This window comes from Nomascus leucogenys, chromosome 2, assembly GCF_006542625.1.
Source record: "Nomascus leucogenys isolate Asia chromosome 2, Asia_NLE_v1, whole genome shotgun sequence".
Lineage (NCBI taxonomy): Eukaryota > Metazoa > Chordata > Mammalia > Primates > Hylobatidae > Nomascus > Nomascus leucogenys.
In genome coordinates this window covers 81,695,843-81,722,089 of record NC_044382.1, presented here as the reverse complement: position 1 = coordinate 81,722,089, position 26,247 = coordinate 81,695,843, and the positions used below count along the sequence as shown (strand labels likewise).

Sequence of the window (26,247 nt, the reverse complement as noted above, 5' to 3'; positions counted from 1 at the left end):
AAACCCTGTCTCTACTAAAAATACAAAATTAGCCAGGTGTGGTGCTGCATGCCTGCAGTCCCAGCTACTTGGGAGGCTAAAGCAGGAGAATTGCTTGAACCCGGGAGACGGAGGTTGCGGTGAGCCGAGATTGTGCCATTGCACTCCAGCCTGGGTAATAAGAGAGAGACTCCGCCTCAAAAAAAAAAAAAAAAAAAAAGTACCTACTATACCTACTATGGGCCAGGTACCATGCCAGATGTCCTCAGAACAATCCAGGTTGGCACGATCATCTACACCATTTTACAGATGAAGAAACCTACCCAGCCACAAAGCAAGGGAGTGGCAGAAACAAAAATTAAGTCACAGGCTGGCCTAGCTCCACAGCCTGGATGTGTTTCTAACCACTCTTGCGGTGAGGTCTTCAGTTCCTTGACAAAGTTAGGGCCTCTCTTGGAAGCCAGCTTGATCTTCGTGCTCATAAACTCTTCGAAGGCAAAAAGCAGGCCTGTCTCATTCACTCTCACAGGCTCCAGCACCTAGAAGAGTTGCTGGCAGGTATCTACTGAATGAATGATTCCTCTTTTGCTAGACAGTGTTTGGCCAGCTGGCTGGACATACTGATAATACGGGGAGATGGCTATCTCAGTTCTAAAATAACTGGGCCCCTAAACACATAATCCCAGCCTGCCCAAACTATTTCAGAAGACTTGAGCAGCTCCAAAAAATGACGCCCAGGGGGTCAGCGGCTGGGTCTGACCAGGCCACAGCAACCGCCGCAGGTCTGTTTGACACCAATCTGCTCCAAGGACTAGCTAGGGGCCAGACAAGGCACGGCCAGGGAGAAATTCAAAGGATGCCTTCTCTGTTTTGGGCTATCCCAGACTCCAAGGTGGTTTATTTATAGCTGGCACTTGAGCAGGACAGAGGGGTGCTGAGAAATAACACTGCTGCCATGTATTTCCCCACTAAAAGCAGTGTTTGTATGATTCATTTCAAGCGTGCTACAGGGCCAGAGGTGTTAAGAAAACAGCTGAGACCTCCGGCTGTGAGTGAAATGGCTCATCCAAGAGTGACTAATTCAGAAGCCAAACCATCCCAAGTCAGCTGCCAACCAACCATCGGGGTCATGACCCTGGCACCAGCAGTTGCCTGTGCTAGCAAGGGGAGCCCCAAGACTGTGAGGAAGTGGTCACCCCGAGGAGTACAATGCAATCCTTCAGCAGTCCATGCTGCAGGGGGACTCCTTCCCCGGGAGGGACACGTGGACCCCAAGAGTCCAGCAATCATCCAATTCAGCACATGTGAAAACCTCCAGACCCAGCATGGGAATGTCCTACACATCCCCACCTGGCAGTAGGACCAAGTGGAAGGAAGAAACAGATTTACCGAGCACCCAACTTTTACTAAGCCATGGCCTCCCTGGCAGCACTACCAGAGCTAGAATCCTAGAGTCCAAGAGGACTGAGTGCTGTTTTTAATAGCGCAAGGCTAGCAACACCTAAGATGTCCACCAACAGGGACCTGGTTAAATGGATCCTAGGACACCCACACAACGGGGCATCTAAGGCTTTTCATTTAAAAGAACAAGGCAGCTACATCTGCAGTCATGTGGAACAATGACCAAAATACATGAAGTGGAAAAAAACGCCACAGAACTGAATGACAGAATGCACAGGCGCTGCCGTTTGTATTTTTAAGGCATGAGATTCTGGTTAACAGCTTCCTGATACTCCTCTGGGAACAACCCCTCTCCTCAATTCCAGGTCCCCCATTCACCCTCCCCACCCTTGGCTCCGGGTTGGGTACTGTCCCCCACCCCACCCCAGGTCTGGCCATCTTCATATTTCATGACCCCAGGTCATGCTGACTCCAAGGTGGACACAAAACCCAAGCCAACAGGCAGAAGAACAATAACTCTTGCAAATCAATGGGGAAAAGAAATTCTGCTGGGATTGAAGTAGGGAGAAGAGCAAAGCAGAGAAAATTCAATCAAAGAAGTGAACCGTGGAGCTCCTGGACTGAGCCTACCCCTACTCTGGGACTTTCTTTACTTTCCTTTTTTTGGTAAGCGGGTATGGGTATGAGTTAGTTTCGATTACTTGCAGCTATAAAAGCCTAATGATAATAATAGCTAGCGCTTCTTGGGCACTTACTACAAGCATAGTAAGGCACTATTTTAAGTGCTTTCTGTGTGTTAAAGCCTTTGATTCTCTCAACAACCCTAAGAAGAGGTTTTATTACTCTCTTCCCATCTTAAAGATACAACTGCCTTGTTTGCAGGGACCTGAGCTTGGCCAGCGACCTGAGCTTGGCCAGTCCTCAGACACCACCCCTGGTGACTTCACGTAGCTCAGACCCATGCGCTTTTGCCTTCAACTACACCCATGTCTTGGCCATACCATCAATCTCATGACCCCCTTATCCCTCCATTGCAGCACCAATGCCCCGCCATCCCCAACAAATCTGGCTTAACCCATCGTTCACTTCATCTTCTCTGCTCCTACTCCCAGAAGAAAACAACAACAAATACAGCCATGAAGACTGCAACCCACATTCCTGATGTCCAGTCAGCACTCCCCAGTCCTCACTCAGGAACTCAGCGGGGAGATGGGCAGGAGTGATCCCATCCCACTCAACCCTGGGGAAACGTGGCAGTATCTGGTGACATTTTTGGCTGTCATGACTGGGAGGAAGGGTGTGAGCTTTGGTATCCAGTGGGTTTAGGCCAGGGATGCCACTAAACATCCTACAGTGCACAGGTCAGCCCCCACAACACAGAATTATCGGGCCCAAGATGTCACTCGTGCAAAGGTTGAGAAACCCAGCTCTCTGTCCGGGGGGATCCCCTTCGGTTTGCCTCACCAGCCACTCCCCCACGCTTCCCCACCTTCCTCAAGTCCCCTGTTCCACTTGAGCATCTAATACTCAGGTGGCAATGGTGGCACTGATGAACTTGTTTGCATGTGCAATCATCTTGATCTCCTTCCCCAGACAGTCAGAAAAACAAAAGGTGTCCTTCCTCTCTGTGAGGCCAGGTCCCCCCTTTTTGCTCTGGCTCTGAGCTCCTTCAGCACCTTCAGGCCCCTCTGCAATGGATGGGACACTGGACCCAGAATGGGGGAGGGGCAGTTCCCCAAAGGAACATCAACACAAAGAGGGGCTCACATGCCCCCTCTCCTTCTAATAATCTCCTTTACTCCTAAATTCCCTCTCGCTATTCTCTCTCCCTCCTTCTACATTCAAGCCTCATGAAAAACGGCTGAGGAGGCCACTGGCTGCACCCTCCCCACACATTTATTCTGCCTGGCCTTCCCCAAATTACGGTCCAAAGTAGGCACCTACTTCTGAAAACCCAAGAATATAGGTTCTAGCCGTTCCTGAAAAACAGGAAGATCTAGCAACTTTGGGACACTGCCCCCAAAAGCTGGAGCTTAATACAGTGTATATGCCATGAAAAAAAAACATAATAATAAAACACAAATTAGGCCGAGCACGGTAGCTCATGCCTATAATCCCAGCACTTTGCGAGGCCAAGACTGGCAGATAACTTGAGGTCAGGAGTTTGAGACCAGCCTGGCTTACACGGTGAAACCCCGTCTCTACCAAAAAATATTAAAAATTAGCCCGGGCCAGGTGCAGTGGCTCATGCACGTAATCCCAGCACTTTGGGAGGCTGAGGCAGGCAGATCACCTGAGGTCAGGAGTTTGAGACCAGCCTGACAAACATGGTGAAACCCCGTCGCTACTAAAAATACAAAAATTAGCCAGACGTGGTGGCTAACACCTGTAATCCCAGCTACTTGGGAGGCTGAGGCAGGAGAATTGCTTGAACCTGGGAGGCGGACGTTGCAGTGAGCCGAGATCGTGCCACTGTACTCCAGCCTGGACAAGAGCGAAACTCCATCTCTCTCTCTCACACACACACACACACACACACACACACACAAATTAGCCTGTTGTGGTGGTGTGTGCCCATAATCCCAGCTACTTGGGAGGCTGAGGCGGGAGAATTGCTTGAACCAAGGAGGCAGAGGTTGCAGAGAGCCGAGATGGCACCACTGCACTCCAGCCTGGGCAACAGAGTGAGACTCCATCTCAAAAATAAATAAATAAATAAAAATACATTTTAAAAAAGCTAGAACTGGGGAGGCTGATGTGGGAAAAACGCTTGAGCCCAGGAGGGGTAAGCTGCAGTGAGCTGAGATCATGCTACTGCACTCCAGCCTGGGTGACACAGTGAGACTCTGTTTCAAAAAAAGCTGGAGTTGAAGAACCGTGTCCTTGGGCAGCCTCAGTTCCAAGCACTCCTTTTATCTCCTCCACCTGAGGCAGCTACTTTCTCTTACTCCGGCTTTTTTTTTTTTTTTTTTTTTTTTTTGAGACAGATTTTCGCCTTGTCACCCAGGCTGGAGTGCAGTGGTGCAATCTTGGCTCCACCTCCACAACCTCTGCCCCAAGGGTTCAAGTGATCCTCCCACCTCAGCCTCCCAAGTGGCTGGAATTACAGGTGTGCGCCACCACGCATGGCTATTTTTTGTATTTTAGTAGAGACGGGGTTTCACCATGTTGTCCAGGCTGGTCTTAAACTCCTGGCCTCAAAGGATCGGCCCACCTCAGCCTCCCAAAGTGCTGGGCATGAGCAGCCTTTTTTTTTTTTTTCTTTTTTTTTTGCAACTCCAGTCTAAGCCTTCTGTTCTCCATTGCCTCCTAAAACTACTACCTTCTATCTCTACTGTTTAACTCAAGGATGTCTCATTCAATAACTGGTTGGTTACCAAATTCAAAGTTCCCTCTTCTCCTTCCTCATTCTCCTCCATCTTTAAGCAGCAAAACTACGTTACAACCACATCCCTCCTTTGCTATCAGTGGGTGCCCCTGCAGGTCTCCCCCTGCCTGTTTCTGCTCAGCCTTCAGTCTTCTCTTCCCAACGGCCTCTTCAATGCTGGGGCTCCCCACACTCTCTCTCCAAACCTCTGCTCTTAATATACACAAGTTTCTCCCACTAGCTCACTGCCAATGAACCAGACTCCCAAACCGTACGTCCCACACTTGCCCTCTCCAGTGCCAACCAGCTGCCTAGAGGGCATCTCTTTTTTGACTATGCCACAAGCACCTCAAACTCCACATCTCAACCTTCTCTGCCTGTTCCTCGAGCCTGAAACCCGCGATCTAGCCTAGATTTCTCCTTGTCCCCTGTCTGCATTCCAAGGCACCGAAGCTGCTGACTACACCTGCTCGTTGCTTCTCCCTCTCCCCACTGCCTTAGTCCTCCTGCAGCCCCTCCTGCATCACCAAAAGAGCTTTTTAGCCGCTCTCCCTGCCTGAAGTCTCACCCTCTCCGCCCAATTTAGCACCATATGGCTGCAAGTGACTCCTTTAACAGGCTTCCTTGATCAGATTCTCTGGCTGAAAACTCCCAAACAGCTCCCCCGCCCTCGGATAAAACATAAACTCCTTTCTGCAGCACACAAGGTTCTTGAAGATCTCGCCCCAATTAGCCGTGCAGCCCCTTTCCCGGATTCCTGCGCTTTAGGCTTGCACTCCAGCGGACTGACCTACTTGTTCCCGGAGTGCTCCACATTCTCTCGTCCCCAGCTTTTGCACACGCAGTTTCTTCTGCCTAGAATGCGGTTGGCTGTGACGACCCCCAGGTAAACCAACTCCTACCACCACAGGTGAAACGAACGCCCTCCTCCTCCTCGCCAATCCCGTTAGTAAGGTGATGTGACTGCCGGCTTGTACCCACTAAAAAATGTTTTTGTGAGCAAGGACCCTGTGTTATGCATCTCAGTGTTCCTGGCACCTAGCAGAGCTGGGTACAAGGGGAATATTCTTTATCCTCTTTGAACCTCAATCCCTCATTGGTAAAATGGAGATAATAATAACCCCTAAGATTACTGTGAAGCTTACAGGAGACATGCAGAAGAATTCTGGCCAAGGGGTCTGGGCCCAACCAGGGTAACATAATGAGACCCTGTCTCTTAGAGAAAAAAAAATACATATATATACACACACACACACTCACATGTGTGTGTGTGTTTAAAAAAAAAGTCTAGCCAAAGTAAACACAAAAAGTAAAAAAGCTTTTTTTGACGCGGTAGCCAGATAGAGATCTTTCTCAGCCCCAAACAGACTGCATGTCTTGCACGACTGCGTCTCCTTAGCCTCAACGTCCCCGCTTCCCTAGTGGGGTTAATAATAGAAGCCAGCTCGGGGTAGGAACGAGAATTAAGCAGGACTGAGCCGCTGTGAGCACAGTGCCCGGCGCAGGGGAAAGCGCAGGTCACCTAGCCATTGGGGTCGGGGTCGGGGTCCTGTGCTGCGGTTAAGTCGGGGGTGGGCGGAGGGGGAGGGGCAGAGCTCAGAAGGGGGCCGCAGCCCCGGCGGATGCTTGGGGCTCCTCTCGGGGGACCTCTGGGCGATCCTCCCCACCGCGCCGGGCCCAGACCCCCAACCCGGCCGCCGGCCTCCCCTGCGGCCGCCCGCCCCGAAGCAAGGCCCCGAGAGGCGGGAAGCGAGGCCTCACGTGCGGCGCAGCGGCCGCGCCGAGGGCCTGCCAGGCTACTCACTGAGCCACAGCTCCAGCGCCGCTGCCGGGCCCGGGGGACCCTGGGCCGACTCGGTTCCCGCCACAGCCCCCGCCCCCGCCGCCACCGCGGTCGCCGCCATCGCTCCAGCCCCGACGCTGCGGCCGCGGGCGCCACTGCTTCTTTAGCTGCCGTAGCCGCCTGGCGCTCTCCTCGGCTGACTGCGCGGCAGGAGCGGTGGACACGTGACGGGGCGGGGACCAATAGTGCCACGCCCACCCCCGGCCCCGCCTCCACGCGGGCTGGGCCGGGACATTTCTCAGCCCAGATCCCTCCACCCAGCGCGGGTCTTCTGAGACCACTCACCCTACGGTTGCCAGATAAAATACAAGACGCCCAGTTAAATTTGATTTTCAGAAGAACACGAATAATTCTTTTAGCATTTTTAAAGAGACGGCGTCTTGCTCTGTCACTCAGGCTGGAGTCCAATGGCGTGATCACAGCTCACTGCAGCCTCCACCTCCTAGGCTCAAGGGATCCTCCCGCCTCAATCTCCGGAGGAGCTGGGACTAGGGGCGGGCACCACCACGCCTGGCTAATTTGTGTGTGTGTGTGTTTTTGGTAGAGACTGGGTTTCATCATGTTGCCTGGGTGGTCTCAAACTCCTGGGCTACAAGATCTCTTACCTCGACTTTCCAAAGTGCTTGCATTTATTTTTTATTTTTATTTTTTTCTTTTTTTGAGACAGAGTCTCACTCTGTCGCCTAGGCTGGAGTGCAGTGGTGCCATCTCGGCTCACTGCAACCTCCGCTTCCTGGGTTCAAGCGATTCTCCTGCCTCAGCCTCTTGAGTAGCTGGGACTACAGGTGCGTGCCACGACACCCAGCTAATTTTTTTGTATTTTTAGTAGAGACGAGGGAGGGTTCACTATGTTGGCCAGGCTGGTCTCGAACTCCTGACCTCGTGATCTGCCCACTTCCCCCTCCCAAAGTGCTGGGATTACAGGCATGAGCCACCGCGCCCGGCCTATGTGTTTGCATTTTTATTCACAGAAGGGTTTTCCTGGAACACTTCTTCTTTTTTTTTTTTTTTAGATGGAGTCTCGCTCTGTCGCCCAGGCTGGAGTGCAGTGGCGCTATCTCGGCTCATTGCAACCTCTGCCTCCCCGGTTTCCTGGAACACTTCTAAAATAACATGTTCTGCATTCCTCAATACTCTGCTTTATTTTCTGCATCACACAGTACACCATCGATGTATTATTTATTTGCTTATTTTGTTAAAAGATAATTTTCCCAAAAAAGTATGTCATGATTCTCATAATTATGAAATGAACACGTGTTAAATATTTTATTTAATTACGAGGGAACCAAGCAGATGTTATAATCAATCCAAAAGTGAAGTCAAAGAAGGGCAAATTTATCTGGAAAAAAAGGAATGTAAGACGAATGTGCAAATGGACGCAAAACTGGCTTTTCCACTGGGGTGAGAGCTGTCCCTCCAGTGAGGGGAATTAATTTACCTATTTATAGGCAAGAATTGTTTTGCATTGCTATCAGCTGTCTACAACTTAACAGAGTTATAAGACTTCTCAAAGACAAAGAAAGGCTAGAACCTGGAAGGTTGTGCTGTCTAGACAATGCATAATTTTCCATTGAAGCTGTTGTGCCGCACCCCTATTAACTTCAGTAGGGATGGCGGAAGAAGAGACCCAGAGCCACTGAATGAGGCAGGTTTACTGAGGGGACTTACGGGGTGGTCTAGTGGCAGTGGGCTGGACAGGAGGACCACTACCATTTATAAAGAGCATCAGTTTATATAGTATTTTCAACTAGCACCCTTCCCCTAGCAACCTCCACCTGACAACCTCAATTTAACCCCAAACAAAGGGCCCTGATCCCCCGTATGGCCTTCGTTCCACAGGATGGGGCCAAGGGTTCAGATGTTCCTCTTAGAATAGAGTGAACCTCCGGGCTGGCCACTCCGTGATTCCGTAGCTTGGAACTCAGAACACACATTCTTCTTAGACCATAGGTACATACGCCATACAGAAGCACAAATTCTTCCTTGTAGGTAACTGAATAGCAATGGGTGATGATTCTTGTCCACATACATGCAAATGAATATTGTCCTGGGAACACACAAACTTCTTGTGGAAAAACCAGTTCTGCCCCCACTTGCACATCTATTTCAACATTCCTGATCTATACATGACGTCCATTCTTTGGACTGGTTTGAACATCTCACCAGTTTCCTCATTAAGGAGTTAAAGAAAATCTTTTTTTTTTTTTTTTGAGACAGAGTCTCGCTCTGTTGTCCAGGCTGGAGTGCAATCGTGCAATCTCTGTTCACTGCAACCTCTGGGTTCAAGCGATCCCCTGCCTCAGCCTCCTGAGCATCTGGGAATACAGGCGCCCACCACCACACCCGGCTAATTGTGGTATTTTTACTAGAGACAGGGTTTCACCAGGTTGGCCAGGCTGGTCTCAAACTCCTAACCTCAGGTGATCCGCCCACCTAGGCCTCCCAAAGTGTTGGAAATACAGGTGTGAGCCACTGCACCTGGCCTAAATAAAATCTTTAATACATATTTATCTCTTGAAGATTCTAAACATCTGGCAACACTGGACCCGGCTTTCCACACTGCAACAAAACCTGGACATGACTAGAGCCTGCACATGCTAGAGGGGGCATGAGCTCTACAGTTTGCCAAGGACCATCCTTCAACTCCTGAAACTTTACTTATTGTAAGCACCTGCAATCCTTTAACATTTTTACATTGTTGGAGCTCAGAAAACCATATCCCAGAGCACGGTATTTTGGCATAGCGAGTACTTTGAACTCAAAAACAGTGGAAAGCCTCAGAAGCAGCCTCAGAGCAAAGGTTCTCTGACCTCCTGCCCGTCTTTCTTCTCCCAAGGCAAGCCACAGAAACTCCAACTCCTCTTTCCCAAGATAGGTCAGGGAAACTCAAACCCCTCTCCCCTAAAGCCAACCACAAAACCTAGACATATTACTCCAACCTTCCCTTATTTCTGTTTAAGAGTTGGCCATAAAGAAATTCTCAGTCAGGCACGGTGGCTCACACCTGTAATCCCAGCACTTTGGGAGGCCGAGGCAGGCAGATCACGTGGGTCCAGGTGTTCAAGACTAGCCTGGGCAACATGGTGAAACCCCGTGTCTACAAAAAAATACAAAAATTAGCTGGATGTGCTGGTGTGCACTTGTAGTTCCAGCTACTCAGGAGGCTAAGGCAGGAGGACCCTTGAGCCTGGGAGGCGGAGGTTGCAGTGAGCTGAGATCACACCACTGCACTCCAGCCTGGGCATGGAATGAGACTCTGTCTCAAAAAAAAAAAAAAAAAAAAAAAAAAAAGAAAGAAAAGAAAAGAAAAAAAAGCAATTATCTGAGCTACTTTGTCTGATAATAGGTGGTCATGTCCCCTTATTCCTGCCTTATACCTAGGAGGAAGGAGTGATATACAGGTAAGCCAAGAAGAATTTGGACAGGCCTTGCTGGGTTCCCCCACCTAAGTCTAATAGATCAATCATACCGTTTTGTTCAATCCTATTTCTACCTGGCTGTTGGTCATCAAACCTAAGCATAAAAGTAGACAGCCTTCCCTCCGTCTTTATTTCTGAAAGCTCCCATGTCAACATACAACTTTTTTTTTTTGGTGAAGTCCTGTCGCCCAGGCTGGAGTGCAGTGGCTCAATCTTGGCTCGCTGCAACCTCTGCCTCCCAGGTTCAATCGATTCTCCTGCCTCAGTCTCCCGAGTAGCTGGGATTACAAGCACCTGCCACCATGCCTGGCTAATTTTGTAATTTTTTTGTAGACATGGTATTTCACCATGTTGGCCAAGCTGGTCTTGAACTCCTGACCTCAAATGATCTGCCCATCTCAGCCTTCCAAAATGCTGGGATTACAAAAGTAAGTCACTGTGTCCGGCCTATAAAACTTTAATTAAATAAATCTGTTATGCTTTTCTCGTGAGCCTTTTTTTTTTAAGACAGGGTCTTGCTCTGTCAACCAGGCTGTAGTTCCGTGGCACCACCAGAGCTCACTGCAGCCTTGACCTCCCAGGCTCAAATGATCTTCGCAACCTCAGTCCTCAGAGAGTAGCTGGGATGACAGGCACACACACCACCACTCCCAGCTAATTTATTTAGTTTTGTAGAGGTAAGGTCTCACCATGTTACCCAGGCTGGTCTCAAACTCCTGGGCTCAAGCAATCCTCCCAAAGTGCTGGGATTACAGGCATGAGCCACCATACCCGGTCTTAACCCGTCTTTTGTTATAGGAGTGTTGGCCATGACCCTTTGGAGAGGTGAGGAAAGATGTACGGTATAGATGTCCCACAACATCTAGATCAATGGTTTTCAAACTAGCATGTGTCAGAATCACCTGGAGGGTTTGTTGCAAATTGCAGGGCCCCGCCGCAGTTTCAGATCTAGTAGGTCTGGAATGAGGCCCCAGAATTTGTATTTGTAATAAATCTGCAGCTGACATTGATGCTGATGGTCTGGAGACCACAACAGAAAGGATAAAGGCTAAGTGGGTAGGAAGTGGTTGAGGAGTTTAATGTAGTGGTTGGGTGTGCAGGCATTGTCATTAGAACTATGTTGTTTTCATCTAAGAAATAAGGGTAAGTGCCTACTTCATGGGTTTTTTTTTTCTTAATCTAAAAGAGATTATATATATATATATATATATATATATATATATAAATATGTATCAGCTGGGTGTGGTGGTGCAAGTGCCTGTAGTCTCAGCCACTTGGGAGGCTCAGATAGGAAGATTGCTTGAGCCCAGGGGTTCAAGATCAGCCTGGGCAACATAATGACACCCTTCTCTACAAAAACAAGAAAAATTAAAAGGCCAGGCATGGTGGCTCATGCCTGTAATCCCAGCACTTTGGGAGGCCAAGGCAGATGGAATATCTGAGGTCAGGAGTTCAAGATCAGCCTGGCCAATATGACAAAACCCCTTCTCTACTAAAAATACAAAAATTAGCCGGGCGTGGTGGTGTGTGCCTGTAATCCCAGCTACTCAGGAGGCTGAGACCAGAGAATCGTGTGAACCCAGGAGGTGGAGGCTTCAGTGAGCTGAGATTGCACCACTGCACGCCAGCCTGCAAAAAAAAAAAAAAAAAAAAAAAAAAAATTTTTTTTTTTTTTTTTTTTGAGACGGAGTCTTGCTCTGTCCCCCAGGCTGGAGTGCAGTGGCGTGATCTCGGCTTACTGCAAGCTCCGCCTCCCGGGGTTCACGCCATTCACCTGCCTCAGCCTCCCGAGTAGCTGGGACTACAGGCGCCCGCCAACACGCCCGGCTAATTTTTTGTATTTTTTTTAGTAGAGACGGGGTTTCACCCTGTTAGCCAGGATGGTCTCGATCTCCTGACCTCGTGATCCGCCCGCCTCGGCCTCCCAAAGTGCTGGGATTACAGGCTTGAGCCACCGCGCCCGGCCAAAAAAAAAAATTAAAATTAAAAATAAATTACCCAGCCTCTGATATTTCTTTACAGCAACACAATGACAGACTAACACACAGCTTAAGCTGAAATACCAATCTTCTGTCCTTGGCACTCCTGGATTTCAGGCATTCAGGTTTGGATTGGAATCTACACCACTGGCTCTCCAGCTTTCAGGCCCTTCAACTACACCACTGGCTTTCCTGGGTCTCCAGCTTGCACAAGCAGATCAGATGACTTTTCAGCTTCTCTTTTTTTTTGAGACGGAGTCTCACTCTGTCGCCCAGGCTGGAGTGCAGTGGTGCAATCTTGGCTCACTGCAAGCCCCGCCTCCTGGGTTTACGCCATTCTCCTGCCTCAGCCTCTCTGAGTAGCTGGGACTACAGGTGCCCGCCACCACGCCCGGCTAATTTTTTTGTATTTTTAGTAGAGACGGGGTTTCACCGTGGTCTCGATCTCCTGACCTCTTGATCCGCCCTCCTCGGCCTCCCAAAGTGCTGGGATTACAAGCGTGAGCCACCGCACCCGGCCTTGACTTTTCAGCTTCTCTATCAATTTTTATTTTTTCTAGAGACAGAGTCTAGCTCTGTTGCCCATGCTGGAGTGCAGTGGCACAATCATAGGTCACTTGCAGCCTCCAACTCCTGGGTTCAAGTATCCTCCCACCTTTGCCTCCCATAGTGCTGGGATTACAATTACAGGCATAAGCCATCACCTCTGACCTATTTCTTTTTTTGAGACAGGGTCTTGCTCTGTTGCCCAGGCTGGAGTGCAGTGGTACAATTACAGCCCGCTGCAGCCTCAACTTCCTGGATTCAAGTGATCCTCCCGCCTCAGCCTCCCTAATAGCTGGGACTATAGGCACACACCACCATGCCCAGCCAATTTTTTTTTCTATTTTTTGTAAAGATGGGGTCTTACTATGTTGCCCAGACTGGTCTTGAACTCCTGGGTTCAAGCAATCCTCTTGCCTCATTTTCCTAAAGTGCTGGGATTACAGGCATGAGCCACCACACTTGGCCTTTTCAGCTTCTATAATTCGGTGAGGCACTACCTAATAATAAATCTCTCTTACTAGATATATATCCTGTTGGTTCTGTTTCTCTGGAGAAGCCTAACCTAGGCCCTTAGAGGCCGTGATGAGAGAACTTGGCTTTGCCGTGAAAATAGCCCTTTTCTGTGCCTCATTTTCCAATCTTCTCCTACTGGGGCTTCTTGCTTCCATCTGCTCCTGCTTAAGTCTCTCTTTGGCATAGTTGCCAGTGACCTTTCAAAAACCACAAATCTGCTCATGTCATTTCCCTGCCTAAAACATTTCAATGGCTCTGCACCTCCCTCCTTATGAAGACCCAACTCCTTGCCTTCATTAACTGAACCCCAACTTTGCTGAGGTGCCTGCCACTCCCCACCTGGCCATGCACCTCAGGGACACGCAGACCCCCTTCATCTCCAGCTCTGGATCTGACTGATTTATGGAGACCCTCACTTCCCCAGCAGGGATGGCTGAAAATTTGGAAGCTGAGTAGAGGGAGGGTACTTAGGAGTTTCCTTGCTGTTGGGAGACAGCCATAGAAAGCCACCCTCTCCCCAGCAAACATGAAGGAGGAAGTGCAGAGGCCTGACTGCTGCAGGCAGCCAACTGTGTCTGCTGCAGATGCTGTGGCCAGGAGGGTGGAGAGGACCCTGGGCCCTCACTGATGTCACCACATGTGTAATTAACCAACCCTGCAGCCCACCTTACCAATGAACTTCCTGCTAAGTAGGATAATAAATCTTATTTAAGATTTATTGCTCTGTTGCCCAGGCTGGAGTGCAGTGGTGCAATCACAGCTCACTGCAGCCTTGACTTCCTGGGCTCAAGTGATCCTCCTGCCTCAGCCTCCCTAGTAGGTGGGACTATAGGCACATGCCACCATGCCCAGCTAATTTTTTTCTATTGAATCTGGGTTTTATTATTTGGATCTCACATCTGCCTGGTTTCTCAGCAGCCACTTCTACCTCTCCCCTGACTCCTACCCTTGGTCCAGTTCTGATCAACTTTGTTTATTTATTTTATTCATCCCTCTCCTTGGAATGTCCTTCCAACCCACATCTACCTGGGAAACTCCTACTCATCCCTCAGAACCCAGTTCAAAGGTCACTTAGTCTATAAAGCCCCATGACAGGCCTAAACAGAGTAAAATGTTTCTGCCTCTGGGCCCTTCTATTACTCAGAGGGTCTTTGTTTCCTAATATTCATTATGCTGGTCCCACGGAAGGCAGGACATTTTATCATAAGATACAAATATTAACTTCAAAACAAATAGACATTTATTTATTATTATTTTTTGAGACAGAGTCTCACTGTGTCACCTAGGCTGGAGTGTAGTGGCGCGATCTTGGCTCACTGCAACTTCTGCCTCCTGGGTTCAAGTGATTCTCCTGCCTCAGCCTCCCGAGTAGCTGGGACCACAGGTGCATGCCACCACATCTGGCTAATTTTTTGTGTTTTTAGTAGAGACAGGGTTTCACTGTGTTAGCCAGGATGGTCTTGATCTCCTGACCTCGTGGTCTGCCTGCCTCGGCCTCCCAAAATGCTGGGATTACAGGCGTGAGCCACCGTGCCTGGCCTATTTATTTATTTATTTATTTATTTTTATTTTTTGAGATGGAGTCTGTCACCCAGGCTGGAGTGCAGTGTTGCGATCTCAGCTCACTACAACCTCTGCCTCCCGGGTTCAAGCGATTCTCCTGCCTCAGCCTCCTGAGTAGTTGGGATTACAGGTGTGCACCACCATGCCTGGCTAATTTTTGTATTTTTAGTAGAGACGGCGTTTCACCATGTTGGCCAGGCTGGTCTCAAACTCCTGGCCTCATGATCCACCTGCCTTCACCTCCCAAAGTGCTAGGATTACAGGCATGAGCCACCACGCCTGGCTGACATTTATATTTTTTGAGGCAGAGTCTCACTCTGTCACCTGGGATGGAGTACAGCGACACAAACACAGCTCACTGCTGCCTTGACTTCCTGGGCTCCAGCTATCCTCCCGCCTCAGCCTCTCAAGTAGCTGAGACCACAAGTGCTCACCACAATGCTCAGCTAATTTCTGTATTTTTTTGTAAAGATAGGGGGGCATTTCACCATGTTGCCCAGGCTGGTCTTAAACTCCTGTGCTCAAACGATCCTCCCCCATCGGCCTCCCAAAGTGCTGGGATTACAGGAGTGAGCCACCACACCCAGCCAACAACTTCTAATTTTAGTCCCTACTAAACACATGTCCGTCATCTGTCCCCACCCTTCACTTCTAAGCTTTGTCAAAGGTAGTCTCTCCCAGATAGCTGGATTCAATGCAAATTACAGGCAACAGACCAGACTGCTAATTATACTGGCAAATCTTGCAAAAGAGGAAAGATTTCCCCGCTTAAATGGAAGTGATACTGGTAACTGTTAGAGTCTGGCAGTTAGACCAGCTGATGAGTGCCACTTCTGAAGAAACTGATCTTACTAATATAGTCCTCAAACACTTTTTTCATCACGAGATCTTGACCCTTACTATGTATCTGTCAACGTGCCAGGTGCTGTGGTTATACTAAAAGACAGACTTCCTTCCCGCCATAATCTCATATTCTTTTGAGTAAGATAGAGAGTAAATATGTACAAATAAAATATATAATTTCATATAGTAAAAAGCACTATGAAGGCAAAAATAAAGTAGGATAAAGGCAGTATGAATGGGATTCCAAATTTGGCTATAAAAATGTAATTTTCTAGAAAGGATACTGTCTTTTTTTTTGAGACAGTCTTGCTCTGTCACCCTGGCTGGAGTACAGTGGCACTATCCTGGCTCACTGCAGCCTCCACCTCCCTGGGCTCAAGTGATCCTCTCACCTCAGCCACTCCAGTAGCTGGGATTACAGGTGTGCATCACTACACACCACTAATTTTTGCATTTTTTGTAGAAATGGGGTTTCACCATGTTTTCTAGGTTGGTCTCGAACTCCTGGGCTCAAGTGATCCACTGGCCTTGGCCTCCCAATGCGCTGGGATTACATGCGTGAGCCACCGTGCCCAGACCTGGAAAGGATACTCTCTTTTTTTTTTTTTTGAGACGGAGTCTCGCTCTGTCGCCCAGGCTGGAGTGCAGTGGCGCGATCTTGGCTCACTGCAAGCTCCGCCTCCCGGGTTCACGCCATTCTCCTGCCTCAGCCTCTCCGAGTAGCTGGGACTACGGGCGCTCGCCACCGTGGCCGGCTAAATTTTTTGTATTTTTAGTAGAGACAGGGTTTCACCGTGGTCTCGATCTCCTGACCTCGTGATCCGCCCGCCTCGGCCTCCCAAAGTGCTGAGATTAAAAGCGTGAGCCACCGCGCCCGGCTGGAAAGGATACTCTAAACAACACTGAAAAACAACACGCTTAGGGGAAGGAACTGGTTTCCCACTCACTGAAGTGAGTCACCTGCAGCCATGATCATAGAATATGACTCCCACTGACCACAGCTGATTGGACCAGGGGTAGACACCTGACCCAGGCTAGGCCAATCAGATTCTCCCCTGCAAATTTGTATGTGGAATATCGGTTATTTAATTGGTGGTGTAGAAGAGAGATGATTTAGCTTCAGGGCTGGGGCAGTTGTTGGCCAACTGCAGAGATAAAGAGAAAGGCAGCCTGCAGAGGGAAAACAAAGGGAACAGACACACAAAGAGGGGTGAATGTTACAAACTGTGCCATCTCAGAGGGCCGAGTGGCTGCCTTTGGTCCCAACAGGTTTCTAGGTACAGATTCCATTCTCTTGTGAGGTCCAGTTGGAAGTCCTGTCCTTTAGATCTGTGAGAGTCCTAATTCTTCCAATAAATTCCTTTCATGGTTTCAGTTAGTCTGAGTGTGTTTCTACGCATTGCCACCAAGATCACTGTTTCTAAGGATGAAAATAATGGTGATAGTGATACCTAACATTTATTAAATGCCATGCAATGTTCTAAGAACTTCATATATGTTGCCAAGCGTGGTGGCTTATGCCTGTAATCCCAGAACTTTGGGAGGCCGAGGCGTGCGGATCACCTGAGGTCGGCAGTTGGAGACCAGCCTGATCCACATGGAGAAACCCCGTCTCTACTAAAAATACAAAATTAGCTGGCTATGGCAGCACATGACACATGCCTGTAATCCCAGCTACTTGGGAGGCTGAGGCAGGAAAATCACTTGAACCTGGGAAGTGGAGGTTTCAGTGAGCCGAAATCATGCCATTGCATGCCAGCCTGGGCAACAAGAGTGAAACTATGTCTCAAAAAAAAAGAACTTCGTATATGTTATCTGTTCCAATCCTTACAACTCTTTGAGACGGGTACAATTCTTATTCCTATTTTACAAACAAGGAAATTGAGGTACAGAAAGTCACATGTGAATAAGGGGCAGAATGTTTCTGAATCTAGACAGCCTCTGTGCCCTTCACCGCTGCACTATACTCTGAAAACACTGGGGATGGGCTTGAGGTTATTTAAAATGTATGAAATTCCTTCAAACACTTTTACTTAGCCAGGTGTGGTGGCATGCACCTGTGATTCCAGCTACTCAAGAGGCTGAGATAGGGGGATCTCTTGAGCCCACGAGTTAGAGCTGCAGTGAGCTATAATTGTGCCACTGCACTCCAGTCTGGGTGGGCAACAGAGAAACATCCTCTTAAAAAAAACAAAACAAAACAAAACAAAAACCAGTCTTACTGATCCTGAGCAAAACCCCCAAACAGAAGACAGATGTCTGGAGCTGCTTTCAAGATAGCACAGCACACTTCACTTGAGGAAGCAGCAACAGCTTTATTAATTTCGCTTTTTTATTAATTTTTTTTTTGAGACAGAGTGTCGCTCTGTTCCCCAGGCTGGAGTACAATGGTGTGATCTCGGCTCACTGCAACCTTCCATTCTGGGGGGTTCAAGTAATTCCTGTGCCTCAGCCACCCAAGTAGCTGGGATTATAGGTTTGTGCCACCACACCTGGCTAATTTTTGTACTTTTAGTAGAGATGGGGTTTCACCATGTTGGCCAGGCTGGTCTTGAACTCCCGGCCTCAAGTGATCTGCCTGCCTTGGCCTCCCAAAATGTTGAGATTCTAGGTGTGAGCCACTGGGCCCAGCTCTAATTTAGTATTTTTTAAAAACTGTGGTAAAATACAGAAAAACATAAAATTTACCATCTCCGTCATTTTTAAATTACAGTTCAGTGGCATTACATATCTTTATGTTGTGCAATTATCACCACCATTGACCCCTGTAACTTCATCTTGTATAACTGAAACTCTATACCCTAAACAGTAACTTCCCATTTCTGCCTCCCCAAGTCTGCCAACCACCATCCTACTTTCTGCCTCTATAATTTTGATTATTTTAAGTAATTCGATTAAGTAGAATCTTACAGTATCTATCCTTTCAACTTTATTTTCTTCATTTTTTTTTTAGACACAGGATCTTGCTGTGTTGCCCAGGCTAGAGTGCAGTGGTACATTCATAGCTCACTGCAGCCTTAACTCCTCAGCTCAACTGATCCACCTACCTTAGTCTCCCAAGTAGCTGGGACTACAGGCATATGTCACCTTACCTGGCTAATTTTTAAATTTTTTGTAGAGACAGGATCTCACTATGTTGCCCAGGCTGGTCTCAAACTCCTGGCCTTTGACAAGCCTGCCACCTTTGCCTCACAAAGCGTTAGGAAGTATTTGTCCTTTTGTGACTAACATTTCATTTAGCATGAAGTCCTAGAGGTTCATCCATGTTGTAGATATACCAGAATCGACTTAGTATTTTGACCACTCACTTTGTTAAAAACACTCACTTGACCATGAGCCAAAGAGCTCCTTGTAACCATTCTTAATGTCTTAGAAACAGATGCTCTGACAACACTCAGTAGATCAGAGTTAAGCTTGGACTCTGGATCGGCACAGATCTGAGTTTAAATCTTGATTTTACCTCGTACTATAACCTTGGAAGTTTTAGTTAACTTTTCAGAGCCTCGGTTTCCATATCTGTAACAGAAAAAAAAAATACTGCTTCTCTCATAGTGTTATAAAAAAAATTTACTGAGATGATGGACTAAGGCATTTACGAGCATTATCTGACACCTGGGAGAGGGTGAGGCTCATGTAAGTGCACGATAAATTATAAATATTGTTATTATTGTCCCCTTCTGTGGTCAACCACCTGTTGTTTCTGTCATTACATCTTCTTCTGGAGAAAGCTTCCTAGTTCTCCTTGGGAACAACTTTTCCTCCCTTGCATATCCCTGTGAAACTACCTATTACTGGCCAAGGAATGGTAGCAGCACCTCAGTTAGCCCAACAGATACTCGCTCCTCAGAATCTGAACCTTGAGCAGAGTCATCCAAAGCTGAGGGGAAAACACGGAGAAATTAACAACAACAAAACGGTTGTAGTTCATGTGTCGCCATCAAAGAACTCGGACAAGACTGGCCATTAGCTCCTGTAGCCAGTTCCTGTCTTTTCCAAGACCTGTTTTTTTGGCTTTTCGGTAGATGCTGTGGCTCTCTTATGGCCTCCAATAAACATAAGTGAGGCAGAGTTGGTTTCTATTGTTTGCAACCAATGAACTTAATGGATTCTGTATTAGAAAGAACTGGTATATTCTTTAAGCAAAGACTAGGACTCTATGGGGCTCAACAAACTCTGTAATTGCCTTTCCACTCCCCTAGACAAAATAAACTTATTGTCTACTGCTGGAACGCAAATTATCCCCAAACCAAGTAGCTTTAAACAATAAACATTTACTATCTCACAGTTCATGTGTGTCTGAAATTCCAGAGCAGCTTCTCTGAGTGGTTCTGGCTTAGGGTCTCCCATAGAGGTCACAAGCAAGATCAGCCAGGACTGCGGTCATGTGAATGCTTGGCTGGAATTGGAGGATGGGCTTCCAAGATGGCACACTCCCATGGCTATTGGTGGGAGGCCTCGATCCCTTGTCATGTGGAGCACCTCATAAGGCTGCTTGAGTATTTTCATGACCTGGAAGCTGGCTTCCCCCAAAGTAAGTGATCAAAGAAAACAAGACAAAAGCCATGATGTATTTTATGACTTACCCTCAGAAATCAAACTCTCATTTCTTCAATAGTGTAGTGGTTACACAAGTCAGGCCTATTCAGTGTGGGAAGGAACCACACAAGGGTGTGAATAGAAGAAGGCAGGGATGGTTGGGGGCCAACTTAGAGGCTGGCTGCCATGCAGGGGAAGCCTAGAAGCCTGGTAGGGGTTCATGTACCCTACCACCATCCTCCCCTCACTTGCTATTCCTCTTCACTGAAGACCCCAAGAAGCATATCTCATTTCAGAAACCAGCAGAGATGATGACTTATAAGTCATGGAGGAAGGAAGAGGTGGATTTGAAGAGAAAGCCACAAAATAGGCAGGGTGAAGGTCTCCAGTCCAAGGACCAGGTCTGGAAGACTGGAAAAATGGAACAGATGACGTTTAGGGAAGGGAGACAGTCTGCCCCAAGGTTCAAGAATAAAGGGTAGCATAAGACAAGAGTGCTTACCCTTGGCAGTGGAGTCACACTTCTCCTTTTACAACCCCAAAGAAAGTCTGGTGTCCAGTTCAGCCCTGCTTGTGTCATATATCCTTTGCTGCTCTGAGTCTTTGAGGCCTGAGAACTGGGACCCATGAGTCCCACTGCCCAGCTGCTACGGGCTGAATTGTGTCCCCCTAAATTCTTACACTGAGAAACCCCCAGCACCTCAGAATGAGACTGTACTTGGAGATTGCGCATTTAAAGAGGTGACTAAGTTAAATTAGGCTGGTTAAAGTTAAAATCCAGTCCGACTGGTGTTCTTAGAAGAGGAACGTTGGGCACATAATGAAACCAGAGATGTGTGTGCATGGAGGGAAGACCGCACAAGGCCACGGTGAGAAGACAGCTGTCTGCAAGCCACGAAAAGAGGCCTTTAGGAGAAACTAGGCCTGCTGACACCTTGATTTTGAACTTCTAGCCTCCAAATGTGAGAAAATAAATCTGTTATTTAAACCATCTGCTTCTGTGGCATTTTGTTACGGGGGCCCTAGCAAACTGAAACCCAAGCCTTCTGCACTGTTCCAGGATGTTAGCTTTTCTGTGAACTAACTCCGAACCACTGCTGTGTAATGTGTGAGAAACCAGACCCGGAGAATGCCTTTCCAGAGTCCAGGAGGTTAGATGGGTTGGGCTTCCCCAGCCAACTGACAAGAACGGGCCTGTGGTGGATCCACAAATGCACTTGCGTGCAGTCAGAGATTGTTTCCACTCTTAGTTCCTTCGGCAAACTTCCCGACGGGCCCCAGGCCTCCTTCTGGTCTCTGAAAGCTGTTTCTAAGCTCACAGGTTCTTAGGGCGATCTCCACTGCCCGACACATCCTCTCCCTAGCTGGAAACCACCTTCTGGATCCGTTCCCGCACTTCCTTTGGTCCCAAGGACAACATCATCTCAGCTACAGGAGGTCCTTGCTAAGAACAAAAAGAGCAAATATTGCCTTACTACCTTAAACTGCCTCAAGAACTGAAGCTCAGCCTCAGTCTGCAGAAATTATTCACAGGCCAGCTCCCACACTGCTGCCTGTGTTCTGAGGACCAGTGCTTGTGTTACTTCCCTGGACAAGGATGGGTCCTAAGAGCCTGTTTCTCCCCCAACCGCCGCCCCCACCCCCCCCCCCCTTTTTTTTTTTTTTTTTTTTGAGATGGAGTCTCACTCTATCGCCCAGGCTGGAATGCAATGGTGCGATCTTGGCTCACTGCAACCTCTGCCTCCCAGGTTCAGGCAATTCTCGTGCCTCACCCTCCCAAGCAGCTGGGATTACAGGCGCACCACCACACCCAGCTAATTTTTGTATTTTTAGTAGAGACAAGGTTTCACCATGTTGCCCAGGCTGGTCTCAAACTCCTGACCTCAGGTGATCCACCTGCCTAGGCCTCCCAAAGTGCTGGGAATACAGGTGTGAGCCACTGTGCCTGGCCTGTTTTTCCCATATTAAGTAAGCTGTTGCTGGGTCTGTTATCCCCAATAAACTGCAAACCCCATGGAGGCAGAGATTATGTATGCGTGTTTCATTCTATACTGTATTCACTGTACCTAACACAATGCTTGCATATAGTAGGTACTCAATAGTGTCTGTTGATTGACTGAACAAGGGGAGTCATCATGTTTCATTCATCTTTGTATACTCAATATTGAGCTCAGTGCCTGCGAGGAAACGTTAAGTTCAAAGGATCAATGAGGGGCTCCAGGGAACAATCCAACCCATGTCCCTGCCTCACCTGCTGTCCACTCAGGGCCACCCGGAGGAGTTTCATCACATTACTGTACTTGGTGCCTTCCAGACCTTCTGATAGCTTCTTCAGTTCTCCATTCAGCATATCCTGAGTTAAGCTCATACCAGATCTTTCTAGAAGCCTAGAAGAAGAGGGCCGGTTTACAGGGCCTGCATGGGCCAATGGCAAGTGGGTGGGAGGAAGGGCTTCAGAAGGTTATTGATCAGCTACAGTACGAGCAGCACAACCAATGTTCAAGCCTGTTTTGAGGGAGGTGAAGAAGATATCGACCACTTTCTCCCTTATCCAGGTTGGGAAGGAAAAACCACCAAGGGACCACACACAGAGAAACCAGTGGTCACAATGCAGGAGGTAAGAGGTGCCATAAGAGGCTTTACTCATTGCTACCTCTGTGTCATGCAATCTTTATGCCTCAGTTTTCTCATCTGTAAAGTGGGGAGAATAATAGTATCTGAGGCTGGCACAGTGGCTCACGCCTATAATCCCAGCACTTTGGGAGGCTGAGGCAGGCAGATCACTTGAGGTCAGGAGTTCGAGACCAACCTGGCCAACACAGTAAAACCCCATCTCTACTAAAAATACAAAAACATTAGCCAGGGATGGTGGCGGGTGCCTGTAGTCCCAACTACTCAGGAGGCTGAGGCAGGAAAATTGCTTGAACCCAGGAGGAGGAGGTTGCAGTGAGCCGAGATCGCACCATTGCACTATAGCCTGGGTGACAGAGCGAGACTTTGTCTCAAAATAAAAAAAAAATAATAATAATAGTATCTGTCCTGCACAGGGCTATTGTAGAGAGTTAAAACTTATAAAGCACCAAGTGCCTGACCACATGATAAATACTCAGAAATATTACTTTTTTTTTTTTTTTTTGAGATGGAGTCTTGCTCTGTTGCCCAGGCTGGAGTACAATGGCACGATCTCAGCTCACTGCAACCTCCACCTTCCGGGTTCAAGCGATTCTCCTGCCTTAGCCTCCCAAGTAGCTGGGATTACAGGTGCGTGCCACCACGCCCAGCTAATTTTGTATTTTTAGTAGAGACAGGGTTTTACCATGTTGATCAGGCTGGTCTCAAACTCCTGACCTCAGGTGATCCGCCCACCTTGGCCTCCCAAAGTGCTGGAATTATAGGCGGGATTAAAGGCGTGAGCCACCATGCCCGGCCAAGTATTACATTTTGTATTTGAATTTAAAATTTTTAAAAATTAGTTAAGTACAATCAAGAGCTTTGAGACATTACAAAAGGATCTAAAAAGAAACACTTCTGCTTGCAGGCACAACAAAAAAGAAACTTAGGAATAGATTTGACATAGAATGGATAATTTCTGGGAAATTATCTGAAATACCTAGCTTTAAGATTGGTAGAGGGAGACTTCTTTGGAGACGTAGCCAAGAAGAGAAGAAATCAGAAGACCCCACCCAGCTCCAGCAATAGCCCCGCCACCAACTTGCTATGGCCATTCTTCCACAACTTGAAGCCTCTAGGATTCCAACGGGCCAGCAACCAACCCCCACATCCTGGCAGTCCAGCTGAGTAAGATGCTCTCCCCAAAAGCTTTTGTTTCAGGAGAAATTCTCCATTCAGTTAGAGCTGGACTTGCAAAAATTTGCCCTGGCCCTGATTCTGAGTTAGTCAAGAGATGGGAATAGGCTGGTGATGAGTATATTTCACTGCAACTTCCCAGTTCCTCTCAGTTTTTAAAAATAATTAATTATTATTTTTTTTAAGACAGGATCTTGCTCTGTCACCTAGGCTGGAATGCAGTAGTGCGATCACAGCTCACTGCAGCCTCAAACTCCTGGGCTCAAACGATCCTCCCACCTCAGCTGCCTGAGCAGCTTGGACCATAGGCACCCACCACCATGCCTGGCTAATTTTATTTTTACTTTTTGTAGAGATGGGGTCAAGCTATGTTGCCCAGGCTGGTCTCAAACTCCTGGCTTCAAGTGATCCTCCCCATTCACCCTCCCAGAATACTGGGATTACAGGCACGAGCCACAGTTCCCCGCCTCCCCTCAGTTATTACTGGAGATTCAAAAGTGGAAACACTGAAGAGGAACTGGGGCTGGACATCTTCCTGGTGCAGACGATCTGTGATGCCAATTCTGACCCTGCCTGCTCAAACATGTTCCAGGCAACTGCATTCCAAAGTCAACTCAGTATGGACCACTACTGTCTCAGGGAACTGGGTTCATAAGTGATTTGAAGAAACAGCCTTTTGGTGCAGACAGATTTCCTTACTAACTGTCAGCACTGAAGCAGATGAGTTTCAATTTCAGACAAGGGTGATCGTTTCTTTTGTTGTTTTTTTTTTTTGTTTTGTTTTGTTTTTTTGAGATGGAGTCTCACTCTGTCGCCCAGGCTGGAGTCCAGTGGCACGATCTCAGCTCACTGCAAGCTCTGCCTCCCGGGTTCACGCCATTCTCCTGCCTCAGCCTCCTGAGTAGCTGGGACTATAGGCACCCACCACTACGCCTGGCTAAATTTTTGTACTTTAAGTAGAGACGGGGTTTCACCGTGTTAGCCAGGATGGTCTTGATCTCCTGACCTCGTGATCCACCCGCCTGGGCCTCCCAAAGTGCTGGGATAACAGGCGTAAGCCACCAGGCCCAGCCAAGGGTGATCGTTCTTACTGCATCATCTCTATGTTCTGAATGTTTGTGTTCCCCTAAATTCATATGTTCAAATTTTAACCCCCAAGGGGACAGTATTCAAGGGTGTGGGCTTTGGGAGGTGATCAGGTAATGTGGGCAGAGCCCTCATGCACAGATGAGTGCCTTTATAAAAGACACCCCAGAGAGGTCCCTCATCCCTCCACTACGTGAGGACACAGTGGAGGGCTGGAAAAGGGAAGGGCCCAGGAACAAGGCCCTCACCAGACACTGAATCGGCGGCACCTTGACCCTGGACTTCTAGCCTCTAGATCTGTGAGAAATAAATGTCTGTTGTTGAAGCTGCCAGTCTATGTTATTTTGCTATAGCAACCCCATGGACTGAGACAATTATTAACTGGGTCACATGAGTACTCCTTATTTACAAAAATCAGGAGATGAAATACTGAAGACATAAAATATAATGTGGGAAAAAAGCAGACACTCTCCCCAATGGCACTGCAGGGAAGCAGGCTGCCGAGGAGCTGATGAAAGAATGACAGGCCCCAGGCCGGGAACAATGGCAGTTCCAGATCTGCTAGAGCTGGCTCAGAGTTAAGAACCATGGCATAGGCACAGAAGGGATTTCTAGTGATCTGGCAGCTCCTGAACATTTGGGTATCAGCTTTCCTGACTCGAGAGGGAGTCCCAGAGCAAATCTAAAATCCAACCTCGTGGTGGAGATGGGCAGTTACGACACTGAATCCCGGTGAATTAGAACTAATAGGCCCCGGCCAGGCACCATGGCTCACGCCTGTAATCCCAGCACTCTGTGAGGCTGAGGCATGAAGATCACTTGAGCCTAGGAGTTTGAGACCAGCCTGGGCAACATGGAAAGACCTTGTCTCTACAAAAAATAAAAAAACTAGCTGGGTGTGGTGGCCTGTGCCTGTAGTCCCAGCTTCTAAAGAGGCTGAGGTGGGAGGATGAGCCCTGAGCTGCTTCCTGCAGATTGCTACATAATGGAGAAATGTACTTCCACAAAGGACATGCACTGGCATTTCTTTTGTCTGGTAGAGAATCTTGCCCTCTAGTTACCTGATACAGAGCCTCTGCAGGAAAAGTGGTCAGCATCGGGGAGTAGGGGCAGAAGGGGAAAGGCAGAGAGGGAAAGCAGTACTGACTCCTGCATTAAGCTGTGCCTCAAGCAGCCCTTCTTCTAGCATCTGCAGTTACATAAGCAATCATTCTCCTCTTGCCTAAGCCAGCTTTGGTTGTGTTTGTAATTGAAAGTTATTACTGTTACAGTAAGAATTAGCATCATCTCTCTCTTACTGAGAAGGAAAAGGAAGCTCAAATAGGTACAGTAACTTGGCCAAAGTGAAGCCACCTGAGCAAGGTG

At 48.1% G+C, this 26,247-nt stretch overlaps 2 protein-coding genes across 3 annotated transcripts in view; both read right to left on the bottom strand.

Moving 5' to 3' along the window:
- GGA2 (golgi associated, gamma adaptin ear containing, ARF binding protein 2) overlaps positions 1-6,876 on the bottom strand; it is a 45,844-nt gene extending 38,968 nt beyond the window's left edge. The window contains exon 1 of the mRNA XM_030799732.1: positions 6,552-6,876. Within this exon, the coding sequence (XP_030655592.1) occupies positions 6,552-6,651 (100 nt within the window). The 5' untranslated portion in view covers positions 6,652-6,876. The remainder of the gene's footprint in view (positions 1-6,551) is intronic.
- Positions 6,877-19,002: 12,126 nt separating this feature from the next.
- EARS2 (glutamyl-tRNA synthetase 2, mitochondrial) overlaps positions 19,003-26,247 on the bottom strand; it is a 35,111-nt gene continuing 27,866 nt past the window's right edge. The window contains exons 8-9 of one of the 2 annotated variants that reach the window (XM_030799743.1): positions 22,241-22,376; positions 19,003-21,433 (exon numbers count right to left, since the gene is read on the bottom strand). In XM_030799743.1, the coding sequence (XP_030655603.1) occupies positions 21,350-21,433; positions 22,241-22,376 (220 nt within the window). In that variant the 3' untranslated portion in view covers positions 19,003-21,349. Of the gene's footprint in view, positions 21,434-21,918; positions 22,167-22,240; positions 22,377-26,247 lie in introns of those variants that run through there. The other variant, XM_030799751.1, reaches the window with a different exon arrangement.